Source organism: Gobio gobio (genome assembly GCF_949357685.1).
Source record: "Gobio gobio genome assembly, chromosome: 20".
Lineage (NCBI taxonomy): Eukaryota > Metazoa > Chordata > Actinopteri > Cypriniformes > Gobionidae > Gobio > Gobio gobio.
In genome coordinates, this window is record NC_137113.1 from 9,434,911 (window position 1) to 9,454,519 (window position 19,609).

At 38.5% G+C, this 19,609-nt stretch overlaps 1 protein-coding gene across 2 annotated transcripts in view; it reads right to left on the reverse strand.

The window, feature by feature from the left end:
* Window positions 1–19,609, reverse strand: part of epc1a (enhancer of polycomb homolog 1 a) — a 66,996-nt gene that overhangs the window by 36,099 nt on the left and 11,288 nt on the right. For both annotated transcript variants that reach the window (XM_079801715.1, XM_079801714.1), the window contains exon 2: window positions 2,312–2,471. In XM_079801715.1, the coding sequence (XP_079657841.1) occupies window positions 2,312–2,411 (100 nt within the window). In that variant the 5' untranslated portion in view covers window positions 2,412–2,471. The remainder of the gene's footprint in view (window positions 1–2,311; window positions 2,472–19,609) is intronic.

The following is a 19,609-nucleotide window of genomic DNA, read 5'->3' on the forward strand; positions in this document are numbered from 1 at the left end:
TCCACTGTTACTTAAAGGTCCCATGGCATGGCATTTTTCTATTATTTTATAATGTTTCCTGAGCTGTACTTATATTGTTAGTATGACTTTTACATCATAAAATGTCATAATTTAGAAATAAAAGGCATTTTTTCTATAATGCTGTTTGCCCTGTGGCTGAATGCCCTGCTTCAAGAGGCGTGTCTGCTGTGAGACTTCAGTAAAAACACCCACTGTTGTGATTGGCTGACATCTTTGCATTTTATATGAGCGGAGGGGGCGTGGTTTATCGAGGCACGAGCAGGCACGAGTCTGCCAGGGAGACGGATGGACCTGAGTTCACTTCACATCAGTTCTCAGCATGTCTGAACTGTTTTAGTTACAGCATATACTTTAGGTTATTAGTCTATTTCTAGTCGGAGGGACTGTCACTCATGTCAGAAAGTTAGTAACTTTAGTAAATTATGGATCAGCGCTGACTGGAGACGCGAACCGTTTAGAACGATTCAGTCCGATTTGGTGAACTGATTCGGTTCACTAAAAAGAACTGGTTCAAAAGAAAGATCGTTCGCGAACCGGACATCACTAATGTATCAGAGACTGAGCTCAGCGATTGCTAACAAAGTTATTTATAGTAACTACTGAGTTATGAGAGCGCTGTCAGTCAGCGCGAGTTTATTGTGTTTGTATCTGAGAGTTCTGAATAAACAGTCACACCGAGTCCGTCTCTTCATCATTATTCTACCAACTTTGTAACACATGCAAAGTACCATTACAGCTGTCGAGATGAACGAGTTAAAAGTAAGTGTTGATAATAGCATTATTTTTAAAATAAAATAAAAGCGTCAGTGACGCGCGTTGAGTACACAGCGCAAACAAAGACACAACAGCAGTAATCGGATGTAATCCAGTTTATTGTGGGGCTAGGCTGGCTAGCCCGGATATGCTCAAGCTTACCCCCCTTCTGCTTAATCTCACGCCGCGTTTGGTGCCTCCGCTGTGGGCCAGATGCAGTACTGTGGGTCGGGGATGTTGAAGGCCGAGCTTCGGCGTGTGTGAGGTTTATCTCTGCTGATGTTGAGCAGAAACTCATGACTGTATGCACATTTTAGAACCGATAGACGCGACGAGGACGTACAAAAACACTGACTCACAAGATATAAAACACGAAAACACCGTTCTGTCTGGAGAGAGAGAAGCCGCATTGTGTGCACGAATAATAAATAATTAGCTACACATCAGAAATCACTGATCACAGATCAGAAGGAACTGAAAAAAGACTTCTGTTTTCATTTGTACATCCAAACACTGAGAAACTGCCAGCGTTCACTCGTTCACAAGCAATGATGCAATGATCTCTCGACGAGCGTTTGCATGGGCGTGCCAGATTCTCTGGGCGGAGGAAAGGGAGGAAACCGTGCCTGCTTGGACGTCAAACCAGGAGACTTCAGGATTGGCTAGTCTGGCCTGTCATTTTCTCAAAGGCAGAGAAAGACAGCCACAACTCGGTTTTACACCGATCAACATTTCTATCCACTTGGGGACAATATTCAGGCTAGGGGAACTCATATTAATGTTGAAAAACCTCATAAAATGAAAATTTCATGCCATGGGACCTTTAAATGTTTGTATTGATAGTGTGGTTAAAGAGACACATGAAATGAGGTCCTGTTCACACATGATCTCTTACCAGTAATATACCAGTAAAGACTGCCCATCATACACTATGCCATTTTCTGTGAAACCTGTCAACTCCAAACTGCCCAAAATCTGCAGACTGGTACAGACATTCAGCAACTATTGTTGACTCATCCAGCCTGCAAATCGGGGCAAAGTCACGTAGTGTATTCCAGCCTTGACTCATCAACATTTAGTAATTCCATTGTTATGTGAACAAAAACATTTTTTAAATAAATGATGCAGAATACAGTTTAATAGCCAGTGTGAATACTCTTAATTCACCCACCATTGATGCTCAAAAAGATGCTCAGAACGGTCCATGCATTCAAATAAACACAATTTAAAGGAAAGGGGCATTTCAGGGACATCATAATCAATTGAGGTGAAAGCATCCAAATGAATAAGACGTGGCAGATGGCGCAGCCTGCAATCCACAAACACTCACAAAGAACAAAAACAACAAAACGCCTGCTCTTTAGGAATTGGTGGACAGATGTGAGTAACAAAAGCTTCAATCACTTTGGTTCGCCCATTCAAACACTTCAATACCTGTCCCTCATAACAATCCTTGCGGGTAAAACCCTAAAACACTGCTCATTAAAGAAATACCCCATTAGCATTGGTTTATGCTCATTTACATTCGTGCACTCACGCTGTAAGTGAATGAGCTGCTTTGGCATCTTGAAGTCTCCGGGGTAGAGCGAGTCATAGTAGGCGATGTTGCTCTCGGCCTCTGGGACGGGAATCACCATGTTATCCCTCTTCTCTCCGTACACCTGCTGGGCGGAAATCGCCCTCTGGAGATGGTGTTCCTATGACAACCATAAACAAAGAGACATATGCTTCAGTAAACATTCCCATTCACAAAAGAGCATCATATTGAACCAAAAAATGGGTCTTAAAATAAATGTACAAGATAAATGTACATTTCGTCGCATTGTGTTTATTAGCATTTTAAAGTCTTTTAGTGAATCCACTCAAATTATAATATAAACTGGTTAAAGAAAAATTTACCACAATATTTAGGTTACAATTTTCATCATGACCAGCTTGATACCAAACAATGCACATTTTTTCAACAAAGATGGTGCAATGATCTGCCTTGGTTAATTCTCTTCCAGTTGCCCATTTATACAAAAATATGTGCTGAACCAGAATAGGGTTGGGCCGATAAGATGACGCCATCGTCCATCGCTGATGGCTGACAGACATCACGTCGTTGAGTCGGCACCGTAATTTCCCTGCTCCCCCGCAAACATAGTGGTTCCCGATCACAATTTAAACAATAAACACAAGACGATTTATTGGCTACTAGATGATTTACATGAACTAAACCAATGATATTCAAAACGGGGCGAACCCTGGCATAATTCTATCTGGACTGCAAGACAGAAAGGTAGCACCATTTTCCTGTTTCTACTTGAAGTGAGCAGAGCATCAAAACAGCGGTGTATAATATTTCAGTGCTATATCCTCTAGTTGTTTTATCTGAAGCCAAAAGCTTCATTCGAGCCCTTTCAGCTCTGTGCGCGTTCTCTCTGTCTACAGAGAGAGCTTAACGATCAAACACAACCCCAAGATATCATCGTCAAATCAACTTTATTTATATAGCACTTTTTACAATGCCGATTGTTTCAAAGCAGCTTCAGTGTTAAACAGGAAAATAATGCAACAGAATTTGATTCGGCTGTACAGCCGCTCTGGAGAAAACAGCTCATTTCAATTATCATAGTGACAATGCGGGCAGAAAACAGATCAGGCAATTTATTTGAAAATTTAGTTTTCCCCAACTGAGCAAGCCAAGTCAAAGGTGACAGTGGCAAAAAGGAAACAAAACTCCATCAGGTGGCACAATGGAGAAAAAAAAGAAAAAACCTTGGGAGAAACCAGGCTCAGCAGGGTGTCAGTTCTCCTCTGGCCAACAGACAAACAGTGTATTAGATCGGAATATTCGAAAGATCGGAGACATCACGGCGGAGACGGGTCTATCGTGATGTTTCACTGCAGACATCATCTGATGCCAATTTTGTAGACATTGCCCAACCCTAACCCAGAAGAGGCAATGCAAGAATCCTTCAGTAACAAAGCCAGTTTGGTCTTTTAGCCATCTCTCCTGATCATTACAACAAAACTACACTGCATTTCCAATTACGCAACACTTTTGTGCTTTTCCAGGGTTCCCACTCTTTTTCAGCAACCATTTTCCATTACATTTTCAATTTTACTACGGTGGGAATAAAAGACAAGGATCATGCCAAATATTGCTTTCTAAGTCTTTAAAAGTCGTACAGTTTATTGCCATTACTTAACAATCCAGCATTTTTCAATATGAGCTCTTAATCATACATACATTATGACTATGGAAGCTTGTTTACACCACAGAATAGAAAGAAAAGGTAATTATGACTTTATCTCGCTATTCTGACTCTCTCGCAATTGCGAGTTTAGATATTTGTGATATAAACGCGAAAATTGTCGCAATTCTTTTTTTCATCAGAATTTGACTTTATAACTTGCAACTGCAGTTTAGATCTCACAATTCTGAGAAAAGAAGTCAGACTTGCAAGATATAAACTCGCAACTGTGCAAAAAAGTCAATTGTGAAAAAAAGACTTGCGAGTTTATATCACGCAATTCTGACTTTATAACACACAAATGTGACTTTATATCAAAATGATGTGATTAGGTAGCAGCTTACGAGTTAAAGGTCCTGTTCTTCGTGATCCCATTTTTCAAACTTTAGTTAGTGTGTAATGTTGCTGTTAGAGCATAAATAATACCTGTAATATTATAAAGCTCAAAGTTCAATGCCAAGCGAGATATTTTATTTAACAGAAGTTCCCTTTCATAGCCTACAGCGAACGGCCGGTTTGGACTACATCCCTGTACATTCTGCTTTAATTACGTCAGTAGAGCAGTTTGTAGACTAACCTCCGCCCACAAGAATACACGAAAAAGGGGGCGTGGTCTTGTTGCTCCCTCGTGGAGAAGAGGAAGTGTTGCGTTCGGTTCGGTTGCGTTTGTCGCCATGTCATCCAGACGCTGTTATTTTCATCCCGGAGTCAAATCACCTTTGTTTGGCCTTCAGGGGCTGTAGTTTGAGCGCGTTCATCTCCCCGTTATGGTAAGAGGCGTGACCTTTCCGGGCAACGTGAGCTAAGCTGCTGTCGAATCACAACACGGGAACCGCTGGCACAATCAGAACTCGTTACGTATTTCTGAAGGAGGGACTTCATTGAACGCGGAAATTATGAGGCCGTTTTTAGGACAGTGAAAACAGCGGTATACAGATAAGTAAATTGTGTGAAAAATACTGTTTTTTTACACATGAAACATGAACACGTGTTATATTGCACACTGTAAACACAATCAAAGCTTCAAAAAAAACACGAAAAACAGGACCTTTAACATTCACTGCATACATTTGAGCAGTTAATAGCATTAGCTAACTGCTGCAAGTGGCAACACAAGACTAAACATCATTATTCAAAATACTACTCACACATATCAAACTCAGCATTCCTGAAAATGTGCTTTCTGTAGCTAGCACTAATTGTTTGGGCCAGCGATAAACTCTTTATACTCGGCTAAAGAAATAACTTTTTTTTTAAAGAATTTTCCCAGACGACAACAAGATTTTCCAGGACATTTTACATTTTCTCTAATTTTCCATGTGTTTTCCAGGACTGGAAAATTTGTCATCAATTTTCCAGGTTTTCAAGGTTTTCCAGGACGAGTGGGAACCCTGTTTTCTTTACCTTTAACTTGAATTTGTAATATAGATCAAACCACAAAAGAGATGAGCTGTGGTTTCAGAGAAAATACCAAAACCATTTTAATGCAATAACCTCAACCGGTTCTCAAAAACCTCCTCAAATAAGTAGGGCACATAAACAGGCTGCAGAAAACATAAAATAAAGAGCGCAGTGCCCCAAAAATACATCATTTTGGGAAATTAAAATCCTGACTTCAACATAATCGAACTCAGAAGGTCCAAATCATTCGGCCAGTTCGCCTGACATCATGCACCCCAGGAGCTCAGCTGAAATGATTACACTTGGCATAAGGAAGGAAAAAAAGACATTACGCATGATGGCCTAAAAGCATTTCACCAGGGGAGCTCAAACAAACTTGGGTGACGTAATAGCAGTAAGAAAGGAAACAAAATGTCTATTTACTTAAAAGTATTAACGTTGTGTTCCTGCCAGCCATCGTTTAGAAACTAACTTTCATTAGCATTACAACTCTCTCTCTGTCTCTCTCTCACACACGCGCACACACACCTCGTCTTAAATGACTCAGCTGCGAGCCCTCATTGAAAGGTCTCTCGAAAGGAGGCAATTATCAGCAGACAAAAGCCAGACTTCCTTTGGCACAGTCCTCTGAATAACCTTCGGATTGCAAATGCTCCCCCCGCCGAGGGTGACCCCGTCACTGACCTTAGAGGATCATAATTACAAACAGATGAGGGAAGAGAGAACAAAATGGTCACATAAAACACAAAAAAAGCTCTGAAAGAATCCAAAACACGATCTCCAAATGTTTATAACGAAGATCTCTTGTAGCAAATCCTGATAATGAGTTCAGACGACCATATTTTGTAGTCTCTTTCAGGGGGTATTTCAATTAAATATTTTAGGTCATTTGATTTTTTTTTTTAATGGCTGAAGCTTGACATTCACATTATTTAACGAAATACTTAAAAAAATAAAATAAAAAAATAAAGTCTAAACTAGAAGTCCCAGTCTGTACACGGTAGACTTGATGTTTTATAAAAAGGCACAGTGGATTTATTGTGGTATTAACTAGGGGTGTAATGGTTCAAATTACTCATAGTTCGGTTTGTATCACGGTTTCGGTACGTGCTAGATTCAGAAAAAAAGGACTACTGCCAAATAAAAATAAAGAAAATAAAGTATCTACAAGCAACAGCACAAATAAATACAATATAGCAAAGATATAAATACAACGAACAGTGCTTTTTCAGGTATCTAACAGTAGTTTTAATGTACAGAAATTGAATAAAGTAATCAAATGTAAAATAACACTGCATGATCTTCACTTTATAAATTAAAGATTAATCCTTATTAAAGTTACAAAAGCTATTCAGCCAAGAGCAGTGAGTGATTTCTAGGGATGCACCAAAATGAAAATTCTTGGCCGAACCCGAATAATAAAACACTTGGCCGAAGCCGAATACCGAACGCGGTTTTTCAATTAAATTTTTTCACCATTGCATAAATTAGCTTTTTTTACTATTTTGTCTTGCTTTTAAAATTTGAACATTTTTAGCATTCCAGCAGACATACAAACAAAGCACAGTATAACATTAAAAAAAAAGTAAAATAAAAATATTTTTATTTGGCCATCTTATCTTATTTTAGGACTATTATGCCTACAGGTGTCATAAAATTAGTTTGTTCGTGAGAGGTTTTGCAAGCCTGTATAACTCAGCACTGAATAAAAACTCAGCGGTTTGAGCAGTGAGTGGAGTCTGACTAACTTAAAACATATTGGCCATTGTCATGTTGTAAATGGATACATTTGACGTTCTACAGACACAAATATGCGCTGGAGCATTTGCCAATTTATTATTACAGTATCAACTGAGGGTGATTAGACAATTCAGCAGAACAGTGTCTGCAAACGGCCATTTCTGCATCTTTCTTGGACACTTTAACCTCTTAACAAGCGCCCCATTTTTGAGAATTCTTTGAAAACGATATACCCAAATGAAAATGTCTGCAGCTCTTAAACCCTATGGTCTATATTCATAAACCTGGTCTTATTCTAAACTAGACACTTGAAATATTGCTACCCAAGAGTCATAATAACTCAAAGTAATATGGGAACAGAGTAATATACATGTAAATATACATGTAAGTGACTCACGTTTTTTGTTTTCACTTAGGGAAAAAAATATTATAATTTAATGTTAAGAGCCTGAAAATAACTTAAATATAAAACTGAATGTCTAATCATGTCATGATTCAAATATGAGGATGATTCTCTCAGTAATGTAGCTTCTGTGAGCTTTTATGTCAAGAAAAGTCTAGGCGTCATTTCAAAAAGGCCATTTATTTCAGAACATTTGCTATTGTAAAGAGTAGTTTTTCATTCAAATAAATCTGCAATAAACTGCAATATACTACTAATTATAATGGATAAACAGTTACTGAAAAACTAAAGCAACTATTTACAGAGATTACAAAGTGTAAAAAACTCATTTAGCTGATGGGAAGCGTCAGTGAGAGACTGCGCGCTCCACTGCAGTTGCGCCATTGAGAACGCGCAGCCAGCGCACAAACAGTATTCACCAAAGCCTACTTACGCAAACTGCGCAAGATAATGCCTTTTGATTGGTTACTAAGTCCATCAATCAAACCTTTGTTGGAAAGGCATTGGCTGGGCACCGAGTGCCTTTATCCAACGAAAACCATGGGCGCAATGATTGACAGCTCACCAAGCCTGTAAGGCACTTCCTCTATATGATGCATCCCAGAAGAGACTCTGATTGAAGGAGAGAGACGAGGGAGGGTTTAAAATACGTGGGAGAAACTATTCTTGCAGGGGGAGTTTGCCAGACACGGATAAGAATCGATATTTCATTGAAAATGGACATGATTGATCACGCTAACTCAAAACTCTCTTGCAAACAACGGAGGATTTTTAGTTTTTTCCCTATTTTTTCGTTGTTTTGGATTAAAAAGTGGGATGCATTTTGAAGAGTGGACTCTTACACAGAGATGTATGCGGGTGTTTATTGGATTCGTCCGATCTGATCTGAACGACAGGAGATGAAAGATGAGTAACGCTGATATTATGCTAATGTTTACATGGACGGTCCTTTAGCGTTTCATTTAACCCTTTCCTCTCTGGTGTATTTATTGCAAAAACAAGTTCAGAACATGAATCTTGAGTGTTTTAGCTTTCAAATGATGCATAGTTTGTGATAGTTGATTGAATATTTTGTATAAAACAAAAGTAAATAAAAGTACACCCCCCCCCACTTCCGTCAACCCCCCCGCCCACGAACCGGTGCGGGTTAAGAAGTTAAAGCCTTGTGTATACTCGACGCGAGGGTGAGCGCGGCAAAAATGACGTCAACGCAGAGTGCCAAGCGGTCAGCGGTGGCTCGCGCTGTGGAGCCAGACAGGCTTAATGCTTCCACACCTCCAACATGTGCTGCATTGCTGCATTTAGAAGCGTAGTTTTTGGTGTCACCTTATTTAACAGGGTATCTGCAGGTTTCACCAAGTCAAATTTAAGACTTTTTAAGACCTTTTTAAGACCATTATGAATTACATTTAAGACCTATATAACGCAATAAAAAAAACGTACAATAGGAAATGCAGAATCACAAAATGACTTGCAAAGCAAATTAAATTTATTAAAATTGAACAAAGTATTAGTAAACTTGCACTTCCTCATAGCTCAATCCCATCAGGATTAATATACAAACACACTAGCGGTCAAAAGTTTGAGAACGGTAAGACTTTTTAATGTTTTTACAGAAGTCTCTTCTGCTCACCAATGCTGCATTTATGTTATTAAAAACACAAAAAAATCTGTAATATTGTAACAGTTCTGTTGTGACTGTTCTCTATGTGAATATATAGAAAAGTGTCATTTATTCATGTGATCAAAGCTGAATTTATCATCATTACTCCAGTCTTCAGTGTCACATGATCCTTCACAAATCATTCTCATATGAGGATTTGATGATCAACAAACATTTATGATTATTATCAGTGTTGAAAACAGTTGTGTAAAACATTTTTTTTAGGATTCTTTGATGAATAGAAAGTTCTAAAGAACAGCATTTATCTGAAATAGAAATAAATAAAAAAAAAGGTTTTTGAAGGATTATGTGACTCTAAAGTCTGGAGTAATGATGCTAAAAATTCAGCTTTGAATCACAGAAATAAATTGCATATTCAAATATAAAAAAGTTAATAAATGCAGCCTTGGTAAGCAGAAGAGACTTCTTTGAATACCATTCTCAAACTTTTGACCGGTAGAGTGAGAGTGTGAGCATGTATGCATGCGTGCGTGCATTTTTTTTCATTATTAGGATGCCACATTTACCATATCATTATGTTAGATGCACAATAGTCACACATGGCAATAAATCAAACAAAATGCATGAATCTTGTTTGACAATAGGAAAAATAAGTACAACTTAAATATACGGATACAAACAGTGCTTTAGTTTAGTTAGGCTACTGTTTGTTTTTCCCCGTTGTTGTTGTTTGATTAATATGAACTACACAGACAAGTGTGTGTATAGGCTAGGCTATATTGGGTTGCTTTCACTTTAAGACCTACAGTAATGTGCATAGAAATAGAACACATTCGGTACACTCGCGCGAGCGCTGACAGGCGGCAAACGCGTGCACAGAATCCGCAGCCAGTCTGACATCTGTCCGTGTGGCAGTAGCGAATCAGTTCGGGGTTTACATCGCTTTTTTTAGTGCTATCGGGAATATCATAATTTTATTTGGTCATTATGCGAGAGCAGGTAAGAACGATTCGCCTTCGCTTTCACGATCGCGTGAACTGGAAGAACTGTAGAACTGAAGCTGAAGAATAAAATCTGTTTGATGTGTCTGTGGTACAATCCAAAAGAGCCTCGCGCCAATAACATGAAAGCTGATTGGCTACAATATTTGATGCATTCTGGTCTCATTTGTAGTTGTAAAACAGCGAACTATAGTTGGACTAGCGAAAGAACGAACTACAACACACACACACACACACACACACTAAAGCGCTGCCGGAGCATTTCAATGAGCAAGAGGTAGCGTTACATGGACGTAGGAAAATTAAGACCCGTTTAAAATTATTTAAATAATTATTTATTATTTACCTAGAACTCAATACTTCAGCGAATTTAAGACTTTTTAAGGCCTAAAATTTTGATTTTGAAATTTAAAGACATTTAAGACTTTAAGATCCCGCGGGTATCCCGTTTAAGGAAATGGGTCAAAAACACCAAAAACAATAACTAGCCCCATTTTCTTTATTACTTTTTTGTGGTAACTTGCCAGACTGGGCCAGAAGAAAAATAAATCCTCAGCATTGAGCCCTGACTGCTGTTTGAAGCAACAATGCTGATCTTGCAGAACATGCCGAGTCATTTACAAAGTCCTGGCATTCTGTCCAGGAACTAGAGGGAAACAAGCAGGTCAAGCTTGTCTGGAATGCTGCCATGACCTCTAGCCTAGACGACACTCCGGAATGACGCTGAGAGAAGGAAACCATCATCTCTGGTAAAACAGGCTCGCTGGATTGACATCTGCCAAGCGTACAAGGCCCTACATAGGACACTAAACAATAACCACACATCACATTCCTGAAACTGAAGTATAATGCTTGGCAACTGTGATGAAAAGAAATTCATTACATGATTAGCCAACTGAATCTATAATTGCAGACGTCCGGAAAAAAAAGAACATTTTGTTGGCACTAGAGACACTGAAATTACACACCTCACCACAAGTTACGTAAAATAAACATGTAACTTGCACCTTCAAAATGAGCTCTTTTGAATTCCAACTGAATGCATATTTACACCAAACAATTGAAAAACTATTGACGATTCATAATCGTTTGTTTAAGCAGATAGACCTATTGCTAACTCTATTGCAATTCTGTTTGGTGCTGATAGCACAGAGAAATTACATTTAATACAGCAATTAATGTCATTGTACCATCATGGTTATTACTGACAGTTGATCAAAATCCTAAATGGCACAATGACATGATTTACAAACGCAGTCAATGTGCAGTTGAGACATTAGCAATATCTGCAGGAAAAAAACAAGTACAACCAACTGTGTTCAAGGGTTACTGGAGTTAAGATTTAGGAGAAAACCAGCTACACCAGATAAATATCCAGTATCAGCATGCAGACAACATTTAATTAACAAACGTTTGTTGACAAAGTGGGAGGAATCTGCGGCTTTCACAGAGGTTTCAGGTGACAAAATAGAGCCTCTTTTCTCTCCTTTTACTCAGAAGACAAAATGACAGCTACATGTAAAGAGACATTCTAAAAATAAACGTCTTTCTTAAATAAAATTTGAGAAACTCAAAATAAATGACATGCAAAGGGAAATTCTGAGAGATCCGTGATGTCTTATTGTTCATGATGTCACAAGGTTTATTAGGAGAGCGGCAACAAACATTTCAGGTGCCATTAGGGGTGTGCAATATAATGATTTTAGATTGTGAACAAAAAAAAGTCTCCACGATCTGTCTTTGAAGAGAGAATTGCAGTTGCAAATCTGGCGCCTGCATTCCAACATACAGTAGGGTAGGGATGCACCGAAATGAAAATTCGTGGCCGAAGCCGAATAATAATAAAACACTTGGCCGAAGCCAAATGCGTTTTTTCAATTTTTTCCCCATTTATTTTGCCAATTTTTTCACCATTGCATAAATTAAATAGTAAAAATTAGCTTTTTACCATTTTGCCTTGCTTTTTTTAAAGATAAATAAATTACAAAACTACAATTAAAAAATATTTATTTAACACTGAACATTTTTTTGCATTTCAGCAGACATTATACAAACAAAGCACAATATAACTTATATATATATATATATATATATAGTAAAATTAAATCTTACACCATTTTATCTTTGGTCGATTATGCCAACAGGTATCATAATGAAATCACTGACAGTGCTTCTGAAATCACTGAGGGTGCTCTATTAAAGTGCAGATGTAGGCTAAGCAACGGCTTCACCACAGCAGTGAGTGCAGCGAGACATTTAAGATTATTTAGAATTTCAGAAATATTTTCCAACAAATATTTTTCTATTAATCTATTAGTCTGCCTTTACATTGCTTTAATGCATTACTATTTTACTGTCACTTCCGTAGCTTTGCCACATGCAATTGGCCATTTGCAATATGAAAAACAATAGTTTTATTCAATGGATTATATAGACTGTAGACTCGAAAGCAAGCAGAGACCGCTTCATTTACGATCACTTAACGCTGTCGCCATGTCAGTTCATCGCGATCTCAAAGTTCAATGAAGCTGCTAACAATGCACAATAAATATCTAACGTCGATTCACGTCTACACTTTGTTTGTTCATTCATGAGAGGTTTTGTGAGCCTGTCTCTGCTGCAGAAACACGCTGTAAATGGATACATTTGACGTTCAATAAAAAAACAAATATGCACTGGAGCATTTGCCAATAATATTATAGTATCAACTGAGGGTGCTCTTGCCTGCATTTGAGGGTGCTTAGACAGTGTCTGCAAACGGCCATTTTTGCGTCCATCTCGGACACTTTAATGCTTCCATTCTTCTGACATGTTTGTTGCCTTTTGAAGCGTGCGCGCCTCTTTCACATGTGCTGGTTGCAATATTTGATCGCATCATCAAAAACGTCATTGTTCGGTTACATTTATTCGGTCTTTTCACTTATTCGGTTGCCGAACAATCGGTGCATCCCTACTGTAGGGGTGTAAATTAGACTGTTCGATACAATATCAATTCTCATAGAGCTGACTACACACCAAAATGGCTGAAGACACAACTATAACAGAAATAAATCACAACCTAGATAGACCTATCGCAGAGTGAATGTCAAAGTCAAAATGCAGAATCAAAAGTTTTGCTATATAATAAAACATAAGAAACAATAACAACAACAAAACAAATGTATGATGGTCCAAATATTGTGGCTATTCTCACATCCAGTCAAAATAGCTGCCATATTGACTAGTACTGTGACTTGATTTGTCCTTTTAACTAGGGATGTGCAATTAATTGAATTTCGATTTCGGCTCCCACCAACGATCACCAAAATAGTACAATCGAGAAAAAACGATTATTTTGCCATGTTCTGTTTTGCAAGAACACTCTTATTTTGTCTTGCGTTCTGAATGAAACGCGCACACGCACATCCGCCCCTCCCGAAGCCACAAACTCTCTCAGGTTGTGACTCGTGTGCATATCATCCGCTGGGATTTAAAAACTCGGCGCGAGTAAAGATGGCAGAAGGTGGGCAGTTACAGCAGCGTTTGGTGAGCAAAAAAGGCAAAACCAACTCCGTTGTCTGGGAACAGTTTGGCTTCGAGGAATCAGACGACGAGCAGAAACATGCTACGTGCAAGATTTGCTACATGATAGTGGCTGTAACGCAAGGGAACACCACAAATTTGTTTAACCACTTGAAAAATTAAAAACAGAGTGACCTATGACAATCTAATCAAGAAACAAAAACAGCAATCCACAACCCCCTCAACATCCTCCGTAACCCAGTCATCCATAACACACACTCTACAACGCAACTCCCTGTTGAATTCCGAAAGGGACAAAAAAAAAAAAACTGATTCCGTTGCCTATCATTTAGCTAAAGATATGCGCCCCACTAGAACAGTTGACAACGCTGGATTCAAGAATTGATAAACGCTGGATAAGCACTCTGCTTACGCTATGCTATCTTACATATTAGTTAACTTATTTGCGGTTAATTCTGGGGGCTGATGGTGAGCCAGCCTTTAATATTCTGATCGAGTTACTAGCTGGAATTTGTTGAATATATTTTGCCAAAATGTTGCCTACTTGTTTTCAAGAGATTGTGGAAGTGCACTTTATTGTTGATCTTATTTATTTGTAGTTATCATTTTTACTTGAATACTTTTATACTTTGATTTGAATTAGGGATGGGCAACAGTGGTCGAGTAATCGAGTACTCGAACGTGACAGCGATCATCGATCATGAGAACGATGATCGCCCTGAAAAAGAAAAATTCTCTTTTTTTATTGGTTATAGAGTCGTTTTGCGCGGTACCTGAGGTCTCATTGGTTAGCGTTATACAGCCTCCAGACCGAGGCGAAATAAAGTGAAACTGAGGCGTGCACTGCAGTGATGTCTGGAATCACTGTGATCATTGAATGGTTAGTGCAAGATGTGCAGCGCCAATCTGTCATAGCCTATATAGCATTATAATGACAACACGATGGAAATTAGAATGCTGTAAATGATCTGTGCTTAGTTCCCCGTGTATCAGCTGTTAAAGGAAATCCACAGAGAAACTAGCGAGAACACTCAGACTAGCGCGTGAAGTTCACGTGCGCATTCGTGTCCTTTTCTGCAGATGCACGTTGTAAGATTACTTTTATGTTTTCTATATCTGATTAATCTAATATAAGAAGCGTTTGGTTGAGCTTAATAAGCTAGCAAAGCGCTGCCGTTATACCGGCGGTTGTTCATTCTCTTCAGTTTCAGCTCAAATGCATATTTCATGCTCGACATGATGGTTTAGAGACAGTCATATTCTTTTTAGATAGGCTATTTCTTTCTCAGAATCATTGATATTAGTAATGCAGCACTGCTATACTGTTCTCGTATTTTTTAAGAGTAGACCTAGTTTATTTAAAGTTGTTTTTCGTTATGAGTTCGAAAACGCGCAGTGATGTCTAAACGCTTCGATCATGAATAATAAAATGAAGTGCATGATGTGCAGAGTCAATCTGTCAAAGCATTATAATGAGAACACGATTTTAATAAAATGTTGTTTCTGTGTGCTTTCGTTGTCCGTGTATCAGCGTTGTTAAGGGAAGAGCGCATTCAAAATGTTCCGTTTCAAACCATAGCCTGTAAAATCTAGCACGCTGAAGTTCACGTGCGCATTCACGTCCTTTTGTGTTGATTTATGTCGTAATAGGTTCATAATAATCTTCATATTAATATTGATATAGGGTGCGTTTGGTTGAGTTTATTAACCAGCTAGCAAGCTCTGCAGGGTTGTGTTATTTCACAGTTTCAGCTCAAAGGCAACGCTCGATATTACTGACTTGGTTATTCGAGACGGTCATTTTATAAAGATGTTTCTTTTTCAAAGACATTTATGCATCATAATCTAGCAGTTATTTTTTGTTTTATATGTTCATGTTTTCATGTCACTTGTATTTGTCAACAACCATTTTCATAACCGTTTTCATTATCTCAATGACGGACAAGCCCCGCCCCCTGCACATGCCCCGCCCCCGAGTACTCGTTTTTGAGACCTATCGATGATCGAAATGAGAAATTGACAAATTCCCATCCCTAATTTGAATATATGTTATATTATTTATTTTAATAGTTCAAAAAGTACAATTTCAATTTAAGAATTGTTGAAAGGTGTCTTTTTAATAAATGCAACACATTTCCAAAGTCATGTGAAATAATCGTGATTTCAATATTGACCAAAATAATCGTGATTATGATTTTTTCCATAATCGAGCAGCCCTACTTTTAACTCCACTGCAACCAACAGCCCCGGATTAAAAACACGTTGGGCCCTGGGGCTATAGCAAACCCAGCAGCCCCATAGTAGCCGATCTTGGTGCCACAACGTTTTCTACCACATAACTAATGCAGTTTTTTTTACTACATTTTCAAAGCACAGAGATACAATGAGTATATACTGTCTAAATATTCTATTTTAATATTAAGGCGGCCTATATATAAATATTCCAGGCTTCAACACATTGACCTCATTTCTGGAGTTAATGCATTTATGCTGTTAAAGCAAACAGGTTTCCAGAAACAGCAACAACTTGAGCATGCAACTACCTTAGGGAGTTTTAAAACCAGCAAGTTATTTTGGGGGGTTCAGGAGTCATGGTCCCCCAAGAAAATGGAGATTTCTTTGATATGTGTGAGCATTTTAAGTTGTATAAATAAATAGCTTTCAAAACCATGTTAGTGGGCAGTAGATTATCTGCCATACCTGCTCTCTCATTTCATCACTCATTTCTATCCTCATTTCCACCCCTTTTCCACCAAGGCAGTGCTAGAGCTAGATCGGAGCCAGAGCCTAGTTTCAAATCGGTTCTTTGTCTTTCCACACCCAAAGCCCCAGCTCCGAGCCAGGAAAAGTGGTTCTTAAGTAGCACCAAAACATTGGTGGGCTAGAACAGGGCTAGAAGTAAGAACCGATTATGTCAGGCGCTGGGGGCGGGGTCAACAAGACAAACACAAACTTGAGATCCGCCATTGTTGAAATAGCAGCTAATGGAGCTAACAGCTGCCGCTCGTTTGTAATCTCTGTCTATACAAATTACGGCGAACTGCATGAATGCGTTGGATTCGCTGTGTTTTCGTTGTGTTTTGATGCCGATGTAGGATCGTAAAGCCATGTGAATCAATAGTAACGCAACGTTTGCATTGTTGATGGAAGGCTTGTTCGCAGCTGTGCAGAGACCGATCGCCGTATGATAACGAGTCCAGCGAGAGCATATGACTCCTTATGCTTTTGATTCACTCATGCGTTTTTTTTTTAATATCATACGTGGATCGGTCTGCGCAGCGCCGATGCATCTCGAACAAGCCTGGTGTGTTTGTGTTTCCCGCTGCCCAGGGTTGCCAGGTTTTCACAACAAAACCCGCCCAATCGCTTTCAGGGGGGCTTCCCCGGTAAAAATCACATTTGGGGGTAATGCATGCTTTTTTGGCATGGTTGCCTACTAAAATTCGCATTCCCGGGGCTAAATATCACATAATTGGGGTCGATTCAACCCGCGGACATGACAAACAGCCCGCGGCAACAGTGATGAAGTAGCCCAATTTCGCGGGAAAACCGCAGACTTGGCAACACTGCCGCTGCCTCGCTAGCGTTGCTGAGAAAGAGACGTATACAGTGACGTAAGACCTGGCTCTGTTGTGGCTCTCAGCATGTGGAAAAGTTTTAAGTTTAAGTACTCTGAAAAAGAGAGTATAAAAATCGAGTGACTCTAGACTTTTTAATCTGCAATAAACACCGCTCATTATTTTCTTCCGGGACGAAACAAGTGATTGGCTTGGGCGCCTGTCACTCTCTCTCGCTACCATGGCTACCACCCCTTTTGCTCCAGGATCTGCCCACATGCGCGCACCCCACTGTTGCCAAGTCGGGCTACTTCAACACTGTTGCCGCGGGCTGTTTTTCATGTCCGCGGGTTGAAGCGACCCCAATTATGTGATATTTTGCCCCGGGATTTGCGAATTTTAGCAGGCAGCCCTACCAAAAAGACACATATTTTACCCCCCAAATGCGGAGAGCACAAGCAGCCTTGTATCGGCCGATAAACGTAAAAATATTTTTTTTCCCCCTGCATTATTTACAGACAGGCGTCCACAGGGCAGCTCTCACAGTCTTCAAACAGTCTTGCTCTCCCTCCCTCGTGCATATTAATCAAAATCAATTGAGAATTGACACTGTGGTAAAAGGTAGAAAGACTGAAGTTTCACATGGAGCATTGGGAGATTTTTTCCTGAATTACCGCTGGTGTTGCTCTACAAGAGATTAAGTTAAGTGCACCTACACTCTAAAAAATGCTGGGTTAAAAATAACCCAAGTTGGGTTGAATATGGACTAACCCATCAATTGGGTTGTTTTAACCCAGCAATTTGGTTATTTTAAGTAAACATTTAACCCACCTAATTGCTGGGTTAGTCCATATTCAACCCAACTTGGGTTATTTTAAACCCAGCATTTTTTAGAGTGTAACCATTTAATGACTAGGGTAATGACTTAATTTAAAATTAAGTATAGTACAGTCAGTGTGCACTTTATGCTGCTTGCTTGTTGATACTGTGCAATAGTGTAATTATTTTATTTACGCTTAAATATTTATTTTCACCACTGAACTTTTTTTTTTCTTGTTCTACCTCACCTGTTTTTACTATTTGTTAAATATTGTTTTTTTTGTTCAATAAATGTTCCTTTTTTTTAAATTGTACATTTTAAATTGTTATCATCCTGATCATTGTGTCATTTTTATGTTGTAAATTGAGTGAGCAAAAGCAGTATCGGCTCAAGAAAATCGGCAGCCCGTATCGGCCATCGGCTAAGGCTGATGAAAAAAAAAAAATCGGTATCGCCACTAAAAAATCCATATCGGTCGATCCCTAAAAAGGTGACCTTGAAATTGTGGTGTTAAAGGGGACATGTGACAGGGAAAAATGTGGGTGCACCTAAATAAAAAAGTTAGGCGCACCAGTGCAACCAAGGCAAAAAGTTAGTCTGGAGCCCTGCTTACTGAAATGTATCATATGTTGTGTAATCACTCAATCTGTGTTTCAACCGCGGAAAGACAATAAAACAGCTTGTAAACAATGTCACGTAGCATCACATTTACCTCAGAAAGTCATTCAGTGTCCACAGCTGTGAGCTCACTAGAGAAACAAACTCTTTCGCTAAATATATGCTAGAGCTGCAACTAACGATTATTTTTTCTGTCGACTAATCTAACGATTATTTTTTCGATTAGTCGACTAATCTAACGATTATTTTTCCAGATTAATCTTATTATTCTTTTTTACTGATTATTGTATTTCAAAGAGGGTAGTGAATTTGTATATTATTTAACATGAAATCAATGAATGATGACAATATTAATTGTATTTCAGCAAGGTAGGGCCCTATGAAATCCGTTTTATTTTTTCCCAAATTCCGTTTTATTTTTTCCCAAATTCCGTTTTTTCCGTTTTAATTTTTGCTAATTCCTTTTTTTTCCGTTTTAATTTTTGCAAATTCAGTTTTTTTTACCCTTAACTGTTATTTTAGTCATAAAAAGAGTGTTTTTAATGTTAATATAATAGAACATAAAACATAAAATAGGAATGACAAACATCAAACAGGTAACAAACATCACATTTACTTTTCAGGACAAATACTGCAACATAACACTGCACTCTAAGCACTTCAAGTCACAACTAGATATTAGTGCTGTGAATTGATAATAAAAAAAACCCAGAATTAATTGAATTTTTTCTGTAATTAATCATGATTAATTGCAATTAAAAACATTGGAGTTTTTAATATTTTGATATTGTAATAATTTCAGTTACTCTCCAAATTAATTTAGAAACAATTTAAAGACAGCATATTTTAAATGGGTGTTGTAATGGCATCTTTTTATGAATGAAGGCCAGTATCACTGATATTAATGTCT